At 35.3% G+C, this 10,794-nt stretch overlaps 1 protein-coding gene across 1 annotated transcript; it reads right to left on the bottom strand.

Moving 5' to 3' along the window:
- Positions 1 to 728: 728 nt before the first annotated feature.
- On the bottom strand, positions 729 to 10,214 carry LOC132170783 (bifunctional 3-dehydroquinate dehydratase/shikimate dehydrogenase, chloroplastic-like). The gene is made up of 10 exons (XM_059581886.1): positions 9,949 to 10,214; positions 5,684 to 5,792; positions 5,295 to 5,513; positions 4,244 to 4,584; positions 3,022 to 3,085; positions 2,339 to 2,447; positions 1,814 to 1,963; positions 1,578 to 1,726; positions 1,155 to 1,317; positions 729 to 873 (listed from the first exon to the last, which is right to left on the bottom strand). The coding sequence occupies exons 1-10, from the start codon at positions 10,146 to 10,148 to the stop codon at positions 830 to 832; spliced, it is 1,548 nt and encodes a 515-aa protein (XP_059437869.1). The 5' UTR covers positions 10,149 to 10,214; the 3' UTR covers positions 729 to 829.
- Positions 10,215 to 10,794: the final 580 nt, after the last annotated feature.

A 10,794-nucleotide genomic window follows, 5' to 3' on the forward strand; every position in this document is an offset into this window, starting at 1 on the left:
ATTTTTAATTAAAATATTGAGACATTCATCTTCCATTCAGTTGTAAGACTCTACTAAACCCTATTGTTGACCAGTGAAACACTGTTCAACACGAATTTTATCGATTTTTTCTTTTGTCTTGTGTCAGGAGGAAGGTCTCTAAATAGACAAGCTGGTGAAGATGATTTTCTAGAGAATGTTAGTGGGAAAACTTATGGTAATATTAATGTGTTGGCATCTATGTGTTCCTCAGAGCCATACATGAACTATGCAGCAGCTCACTGTCTAACAAATGCTGTCATTTATCAATCCTTGGAATAAGTTTGAATGGAAGATTATCCTGTATTCATCTGAGCAATTTGTTTCATCATGATTTTAATGAAGGACTAAAAGCTTTACCTAACAAAGAATACTTTCAACATATATACTCAAAAAACCAGAAAGAGAGAGAACTATTTTTTTTCATACTGCATTCTTATTTACACGTTGCAACAATCTAATGCAACACACTGCCAAAAACGCTTTCCAAGCATACTCTCAAAAGCTTTCTCAAGCTTCTTTTTATACACACGGTAAAAAAAAAAAAAAAAACCATTTTTTTTTTTTTTTTTTACAATACTTGGTGCATAATTATGCCCTTATTGATCCTGCGGAGTATCCTTCAAAGAGAAGGGTACGGGAAGGCCTCTGGATTGACAAGCCGGTGAAGGTGTTTAAGCTGAAGTAGTAACCTCAAATATACCATATAAGCTGAGCCAGCATCTTCACAGATTTATTTCATAAATACAGCAGATGAAATGAAGGAATTGATACCACACACATTTGTTCTCGGCATTGTTGGGTATAAGAATCAGAATTGCTCTAGAACAAGCTTGCGCATGAAATCTTCTGGAGCTGCAAAGCAGTAAAAGCAAAGTTTTGTCATCAACAAAGGACCCTGCTGTTAAAGCAGATACAGAAGGTTCAATATGACTGTTAGAATATATTCTGATATTTGTCTGACTGATTTATTTTCTTGTCTAGGTTGATTATATTTCTTTGTACATACTGATTTTATTCTGTAATATTTTTCGTTAATTCTCTGATTGTATTTCTTATACACATAAATATAGTATTCAGTTAACAATGAAAATATGAGCTCAATTGATGGTTTGTCTCAAGAGGAAGATTGGTACCTAAGCCACCAGTGAACAATCTAAATTGCCCAAGGGCCTGTCTGATGAACATCTCAACTCCACTCACCACAGTGGCCCCAACCTCTGTAGCCTCTTGCAAGAGCCGGGTGTTTCTAGGAGTATAAACCGCATCAAAAACCAGCTCATATGCTTTCAAGGATTCCTAAACAAGCATGACAAGAGATCAATATTGTAGAAATATATGATGAGAAATATAATATGAAAGAGAGAAGAGAGCAGAAGCAGAGAAAGAGACTTGATGAAGCGTTAGGGCAGAATCTTGTATTAAAATATATATCATAAACAGTATTACAATGGTCTCTATTTATATAGAACCTAGATTAAATAAGGAAGAGAATAAACCCTACAAAGAATTAGTGAATATAAAATAATCTAACAAATATAATGATCAATGGATAGAACCTTTGAAACAGGAGTTTTATCTGAATTTGGTTCCATTCCTACAGCAGAAGCATTGGCAAGGATCATTCCCTTCTCTGGGCAGAATCTGTCTAAACTTTCATATGGCAGAGCTTCCCCTGAAACTGCATTTGCAAGAGCCTTTGCTCTCTCTTTCGAAAAGAGAAAAGTCTGCGGTTAGAACGAATAAATCCGTTTTCGATGTTATGCTTAAGGGAAGACTATAGGGTTTCTATTACCATGATTCCGGTTGAATATGACAACATGAGCACCTCTACTTTTAGCACCAAAAGCAAGTGCTCTTCCTGCACCTCCTGCTCCCACCAGCACAAAAGTTTTCCCAGCTAGAGGAGAAGCATGTGATGCATCCCCATTCACAACTCGTCCACCTGATCATATAAATGAGATGTTAATGATGTTATCTAGACTTCCACCTGATACAACAATCTATCATGTTACCTAGACTATCATTATAGTCTTCCCTCAAGAAATCATCCTTTTCAGGTTGCCTGTAATTCTGTTTAAGAAATCTTCATATTAATAACAGTATTGGAAAGTAAAGAATCATAGGTTAAATAAGCCAGAAGGAATCTTTGACAATTTATCTTTGTCTCAACACTTCCTGGAAGAAAGAAAAATACAAGCCAAATTATGTTCTTGGCTATGGTTACTACCATCTAACACTTAGAATATGATATGTTAGAAAGGTGCATACAGCCAACTACCAAATAATCAAGAAAATGAGACTTTGGTTATTATAGTACCTCTTAGTGCATCCTCAATTGCAGTGATACAAGCCTCACAATCTGTGTTATATCCAATCAGCTTCCCATCAATGGGCCTCCTTATTATAGTATTTACAGCTCCTATGGACTGATTGAGAAAGCACCACAACTTAGAGGCTTATATAAACATTACCCTACAATTGACACAGAAAATTCAAACATATAATGTGCCTTAAAGCTGAAATTCTGACTTATCATTGTTAATGTCTGATATATATATATAAGTCTGCATGATGGTTGTTAAAGTCCAGCTATTGGATTTTAGTAATCCCAATTACTTAGCCGAGTTGTATATAAAACAACCATATTAGTACCATTCTCAAAAAGTTTGTTTATTAATTCAACATGAACCTCATTTCATTCTGGTTGGGGATTGAGACCAAAAGCAAACGGATCCAACTGAAGAACCAAGCAGAAATACATAGTTCGGCCCCTAATATGGTATCCAACATGACTTTTCAGTATATATGGCACTACTAAAGCAAACAATGAAGGAAATCTTGTTTAATTAACTAACCTCTAGTAGTTTTATTTTTCCTGTTCAGGCAGTAGATCTTATACCAAAAAACACACCAAAAAAAACAAAAAAAAAAAAAACAATTTGCAATCGAGTTTGCTTAGAAAAAAGAAAGAAAGTAATGCACATCACCAAGTTTACAGACCTTTGCCAGTGGATGAACTTCATCACAGCATCCAACTGCTGCTTCCTTATGTGGGATTCCAACACTACAAGATTCAACAAATAAAGAGGAAAAAACCATAAGTTAGAGAACAAAGCATTGGCATCCTACCTAAGAAGCACCGATAAATCACTACTGATGTTTAGAGCTTAAGCTTATAGGAAAGAGTAAATTTAATCAATATTCTGTTGGGGTTATCCCACATCGGTTGTGGAAGGGGTTAGTGGTCACTTTATAAGTGTGAGGGAAAGCCTCACATCTTGAGCTAGCTTTTTAGGTTGAGAGAGGCCCAAGATCACCCAACAAATGGTATCAGAGCCAGGATCATGGGTTTGAGTCGTGGGGTGTCATGTTGATTGAGGGATTGTTGAGGTACAACAATGCCACTCTGTTCATTTGAACAACTCTTAGAACATGCCTTGCGGGGTGCGATTTCGAATGTCATAAAAGGATTTGGCTTCTCTCCCTGAACACCAATTGGTTTTTAGATGAGATGCTTAAAGGTCCGATCCAACAAAAGGACTCCCCAAAGGTATTAATCTCCCAACAATTGGTATCAGAGCCATGTTTGGTTTCCTATGATGGGTGTCGGGAACGCGTCTGGTTTGGAGTTGTGCCGGCTCCCGCAACTCTTATACGCGTGATGCTCTTGGAAATGTAAAAAGATTCATAAGCGAGGGAGAGATGGTTCAATGTGGTGATGGACTCACACGTAAGGGGGAAATTGTTGAGTATATGTGTAATTGTAAAAAGAATAGAATCCCAAATTGGAAATATATAAGAAGTGTGAGTGGTTAATATAGCATTGTTGGGCCCAAACCCATGAGCTTAAGCTTTTGGGTTGTGTGATATCTCAATATGCTATATTATAGACTTACAAAATGACTTCCCAAAGGTATTGATCTCCCAACATTTAATAAGTGAGGCCCAACACGTGGAATGTTTAATTGAAATGAGAGGTGAATGATAGAGATATGATTCGTACTTAGGAGCTTTGGTATGATACTATATTAAATTACCACTTATCTTAAAACCTTAAGCTTATAGGAAAGAGTAAATTTAATTATTTAATCAATATTCTAACAAGCACAATTAGTTAGAAGTTTGATATAGCAGCCAAGTTGCAAAAGAAAAAAAAAAACATTAAAAGACAAGCAACGAAATGCTGCTCTTCTATTTCTTTTATGAAAGAATGTGTGCATACCTGAAACCTGCGAAGTCAGTCCCTGTATAGGTTTCAAAGAATTCCTTGATATCATCAACCAACATGGGAACATAAATTCCATTATATCCTGTGTGCCTAAAGGCAGGGTTGTGCAGAACAGGGCCCTTGCTATGGCCTACTGGGTTTGAAATGAGACCAAAAACTTTTGTATCTGCATTCAGGTATTCAAGTTTGTAAATATGTTTAAGGCTGACTAGAGTTGGCAAGCCAGGTATGGATTTGCCTTCCAGAGATCCATAGACTAAAAAACCACCAAATTTAGGACCCAATAGTTGGCTTATTAGGCCTCTACTGCCCACTGCAACAGCAATTAATGGCACCTGGAGATGGACATAACAGCAGTAGATGCCTTATGTTGCTTGAGGTACAGGAAGAAAATAGAAGTAATCAACTCAATAAAGGCAAGGATAAACATTAATATCTGTTTTTGTACACACCTGAAGAGATCTTTAAAACAAAGGAAGAACTAGAGGTTCAGGGTCAATTCCAATTCTGTTTTTTACAATGCGTTTGGCGACCAAAAGTGCAATTTTAAACCAAACTGCAGAAATATAGTGTTTGGGAGTACGGTTTTAAAAAAATTGTGATTTGAAAACGTTGATTTTTTATGTTTTCAAATCGCAGGCAATGGGATGCATTTTTTAAGACATGATTTTAAACGCTAAACTGCGATTTTACCAAATACTTAACTTTGTTTGTAAAAATCCCACATTTTAAAATTGCAAACCCAACATACCCTTATTTTGTGTGTTTAAGGTGAACTGGAAATGCTGCATTATATGGTGTTCTAAAGAACATATTTTGTCTCATGGCATGAGTCTAACAACTGCCTGACTTGTGTGTTGAATTCTCCTAGAAAACATGTCGTTTTCCATTTTTGTTAAAATTGAATACACAAAATCATTACAATGATTAGATTCACCATTTTCTATCATCTTAAGCTTATACGCTCTCTAAAGAATGTTGAAAGTAATGTTGGGAAAGCAATACATAACATCATATGATTGACATCAATTGAATAAAGGGATACCTGGCAATGAGTAAGCATCTGGAAAACTGGTGCTAGATCTGTGATATAATCCACGTTGATCTCAAGCTTGATAACATCCGCTCCAGTAGATTGCATGCATGCAATCAGATGGCCGAGCCTCTCAGTGGAAGGTTTCCCACCATTCACATAACTTGATACTATTATTTTGCTGTCAGCACGCTTGTACAGATGCTCAGCCATGCCAATATCTGATGCCACCTGAAAAAGTTTCATTTCAGTTGGAGAAAACAAGAGGGTCAAAATCAGAATGCATCACAAATGAACAACGACTTCATTTTCAGCTTTGCTTTGTGATCATTAAAGAAATTTGAGTGTACTCATAGTGGTAGTTATGACAGTTATATGATAATATATCCTTAAGGATGTACCTCAAAGTCCATCTCAACGAATTCAACATCTAGTTCAAGAGCCAGCCTCAGCACTTGCAGGCAGGTAAACTTGCAGTCTCCTTTGCCTGAGGTCCTTGACGATTTGAGCCTGAGAAATGGCAATTTTAGCATATTTCAGGAGATGTCTTATACACCTAATTGTCTTTTATTATTACACTACTATATTGTTAGAATATACGAAAAATATATAATATTTTTCGCACATTCCATAATTAGGTTGATATCAAATATTCTCTATTTATGAGCTGATTGTAATCAAATACTGGGATTATAATCAAATCAAGGATATTTGATTACTTGTATTTATGCAATATCATATAAATAGGGACATTTGTATTGTAGACAAAATCAAGTTAATGAGCACAATGTAGTCCTTAGGACTCTTTCGAGTGATGAACGTAAGTGTCTAACACCAAACCACCCATACATTCTTTGTGTTCTTTCTCTATATTGTTTCCTCTGTTATTTTCGCTTCATCATTATTTTAAGATGGTATCAGAGATGTAAAGATGTTTATCACTGTCTATCAACTTACAATTTTAGAACAAGTGATGATTTAACATGGTATCGGTCAGAAGAACCCTGACTCCGTCAATTCAACCTCCCATTTAATTAAAATATTTCACATGCTAATCCTTAACTATTAAAAGATTGCTTATCTCGTGTGGAAACCTCTGTTTTGCTCAAATATTTCATCCAAGGATCCTTCCAATTCCTCTTTCCTATCATTTATAAACTCTTTCAATTTTTTATTAAAGAGTAAATTGGTCAGAGAGGGGTTGCTCCTCCCCATGATGATCAAGACCCACTAATGGATCATAGTATTTCCATAGATTTTTCTCAAACAGCTCCAGTTTAAAGAAGTTGACTATTATCAAATGAGTAAATCAACATATGAAATAACCCATCAAATATTGTGTTCCGATTATTGTTATTATCCAATAATCTTATATTTTAGGGTTTAATTTAATAATAATTTTAAAAGTGACGTAGATCTTTCTTTTAGCATTATATGACCATGTTTTAGGTTAGTGGTTATTTAACGGCTGAGATTATATGAAAGGAGCGACTGAGATTGTGGTGCATAGTGCGTGATAGCTGCGCATTTGAGCAGATAAAAGGTGTTGTCCGTGACAGTTCGTTTCGGGCGAACAAAAAACGTGGGAAGAGCAAAGAACGGATGGTTGGGAATCTTGGGATGAGTTGAGGGGCCCAGGCAAATTGAAGGGATGAGAATGAGAGACAAATTCCAAGTGGATTGAAAGCATGACATGTGGTGGTCGATTAATGCTAGTGGGAGAGATATGGACATTTAAGGAATTAAGGGCCCGGGTACCAGTGACATTACTAAGTCGAAGATTCGGATCTTTCTAGCCCATTATTGACTTGTGGGTATATATCTGATTCATAACTGAAATTTCTTTAAAAGAAATTTTAGTATCACAAATGTGTCATGTGTTTTTTTAATAAAAAAATATAATTAATATTTAAAAAATAAATAAAAACTAAAATAATAAAAAAAGATGAGTAGCTAGTCATCCCATAGAGGGTGGTCGGACCCCTCTCAAGGGTCATGGGATGGCCGAAGCCACCCCAAACCTAAAAAAAGATGGGTAGCTGGCCACCCCGTAGGGGGTGGCGGAACCACCTTGTTGGCCTGGGGGTGGCTCCATCTTTTTTTTTTTTAGTTCGGCCTTAGGGTGGGATACACTCCAGATGTTGGTCCGACCACCCCTTAGTTTTTTTTTAAATATTTTTTAATTTTTAATTATTTTTAAAGTATAAATAATATTTTATTATTATTTATATTAATGGGACAGATGTCCTATTTATGACCTTAGGAACTCTCTGGAGAAATCTTAACCATTAACTGGATATTCTCCAATTTAAAATAGACTAGAAAGGATCCTATTCCCTAAGTCGTAGACTTGCACATTTTTATTTTTTTTTACCTGTAAAATATCACGGTATTTTACAGTTTAACTTGTTTATCTCAAAAGTCAGATTAGAGTTGTTCGCAAGGCTGAAGACGCTGAGCAAAAGGCTTTTAGAGGCACATTTATGCATATCATTTGCGTAGAGTTATATCTGAGACGATATTGTATATTTGTAATTGTCTCATACTTGGAGGCTCTGGGTTTTACTGATGATAGAAGAATATTGCTGAGGTTACTTAGTCTTTCAACTCAGAACAATATTTTATGCTTTCCGTTATAGTTTACTATGAAGTTTGTTGTCTGAGATAGTATTTCTAGTTAAGTAATGTGGGAGCATTATAAGTAACACTCCAAGTTAATTACCTTATTTAATTAATTTCGAGGTGTTACATGCATCCCAACAAAGACCGCAATAAAAACATTATATGGCAAATTAAAACTTAACAATCAATAGTTTCTTAGCAATAGTCTAAGAAAGGATAATATGCAGTTAGTTATAATAGATTGGTGTTTTTGTCTCCTCAAAAAGTAAAAAGACAAAAATACCCATTTACTATAACTAACGAAATATTATCAAATTCATTTAAAATGAAACGATCATATTTTCTAAGAAATAGGCTATCCAAGCGGTCTTTTAAGCACCCCTCATAGTAGCAAGGAGAAGGAGGGCCGGAAGGGCGGTAGATTTGGCCCATATTGGTAATTGTGTCCGTAGAGAGACAAAGATAAACAATTCTCAAATTCAAAAAAATGTAGGCCTTGGTGGGAACTATTCTTTTTGTTTTTTGTTTTTTATGTTTTTATTTTTTGGGTGTTCCAATAGATAAGTGTGAGAAAGCCCCAAAAACAAAGGGAATAAAAAAAGTGAGAAGAAACGAGGGCATTTGGGTCCAGACAAGTATTTACAGACAGCCATGATGTTTTGCATATGGTAGGGTTAGTTTGGTGGTGATAAGCAATTTGTGGCTCAGGAATTAGCCATGTTCTCCGACCACCTCTACTTTCCTCTCACCTTGGAGCCTTCCGGGTGCTTTTCATAACCCATCCCACTATGCTCCTTTCAATTTTCTTCAAATTATTGGTTGTCGCTCTAATTACATGGCTCGACGTTATTGATTATGTCATCCTAGCAAAAATACCAATAGTCCTATAAAACTTATTATAATATAAATTAAGTGATTAAATTTATTTATTTTTATAATAAGATTAAGTTTTTAGTTAAGGTTATGAGTTCGAAAGAACACAATCTCATTTATTAAGCCAGTCACGTGAAAAAAAAGAAAAAAAAAAATTGAAATATAATTTAAATAATTAAAATTTTAGAAGTTTGCCAATGTATAACTTTTGTCCTTGTAAATAAATGTACTTTTTAACGTGTAGCTGTGACATAATTTCGTACGTATAGGCGAGCAAAGCTGACCCCTGGAAAAGGCTAGTCTCTTATCAAAGGTACTATAATTTAAGGGGTTTTTATTTATTTTTATTAGGGTAGATTGCTTCGATTGAATGCAATTAGTAACAAAGTTAGGGACCACTGACAAAACTAACGGAGGGTCAAGGCGGTGCACCGGCACGGTTGTCGGCTGGATATGAAAGTTACTAAAAAAAGAAAAAATCAATGTATATATACATATATTATTCCTACACCTCCTACCGACATTCTATTCAGGGTAATACTACGCACACCTACTTATATTTTTATATTTATAAGTATTTTTAATTTTAAAAGTCATAAGTATACGTAGCATTAGAAAAAATATCTTGGTGGGGTTTGATAATCATTTTTAAGTATTTTTTTAGTAGAAAGGCAAAAAAAAAAAAAAAGAAGAAACGGGTAATAGATGGACAAATTTGTCGACAATCAAGCAAGATCAAAAACGATGTTTGACTTGGGGGATAAAGTGTATTTTTCCCGAATTTATTATAAGTTATCCGAGCTATTTCCTCAGCCTTGTTGAAAAAAAAATGAAAAAGATGTAGCAATGAGATGGAAAGTGTTTTGAGTTGGCTTTACTGTTCAATAATTGACACAGTTTGGGTTTAATTACTGGGTAATTGAGAGAGTTTAGAAAAAGAAGTGAGGAAATAGTTCTGAAGAGCACAGAACAGATCATCCAAAGTGATAATCTTTTACCAAAAACATATGGAGACATTGTGTTTCCTTTATTTTGCATGGTAAAATCAATATATATATTATGTACATGCGGAAGTTTGGGAGAGGAGTGAAGGTCATGAGAAAAGCAAAAAACAAAAACAAAAGAAGATGATACAGCATGGTATAGAAGTAAAAGTGAACAGAGGAGGTACCTGAAAGAGACAATTGCAGGCAGAGTTCTTAGTTTAATGAGCTTCTGGACCTCAGAAATGTGGGAAAATGACATGGAATCGAGACAAAGCTCGACAAGGTCTGCACCTTCTGCCTTGGCTTTCTTCATGGAAGCCTGCATTTCTTCCATGGATTGGCATTCCAGTGGTGTGCACAATAGAAGGTTGTTCTTGAATGCCATGTGGGAAAGACACAGACACTGAAAGAGGAGGTTACAGTTTCGGTAGCTACCAATGTACACGCCTCTTGATTTATCGCAATGATGCAACCGTAGGAGAGAACAATCATAATGATAGAATACTACTTGACACTTGTACCAATTAGAAAAGGCCACATGGTCCAAGTCTTCAAGGATGTCTTCCACATCTATAAAGGATTCTGCTTTATGCCCAAATTAGGTAAACAGTAATGATATACAGTATATTATAAAATAAATAAAAAAATAAAAAAATTACAGTGCCATATCAATAAAGTATGATAAAAGTACCTTTTTTAACATTTCTCCATAGATAATAGAAAGCACTGTATTGTTTTATGACCATGAAATTTAGGGATCTTGTGGTAGGTACCCAAAGATTCATTATTTGTTATAATTCAAAAGGAGAAATGCATTGGAGTACCGATGTATAGGATGCTCCAATATTTACATAAAGTAAATTTGGCCCTATGGCTTATGAGTTTATCAAAAAGCTCCGTGAAGATGGGGCGGTGGGTCACTAGAGAATCCCACCAACACTAGTTGCAGAGACTTTTCCCATTATCTCTCATTTCCACCTAATCCTTTATTTTTCTTGTTTTTTTTTTTTTAAAGAATATGTTTATAATAT

Source organism: Corylus avellana, chromosome ca2 (genome assembly GCF_901000735.1).
Source record: "Corylus avellana chromosome ca2, CavTom2PMs-1.0".
NCBI lineage: Eukaryota > Viridiplantae > Streptophyta > Magnoliopsida > Fagales > Betulaceae > Corylus > Corylus avellana.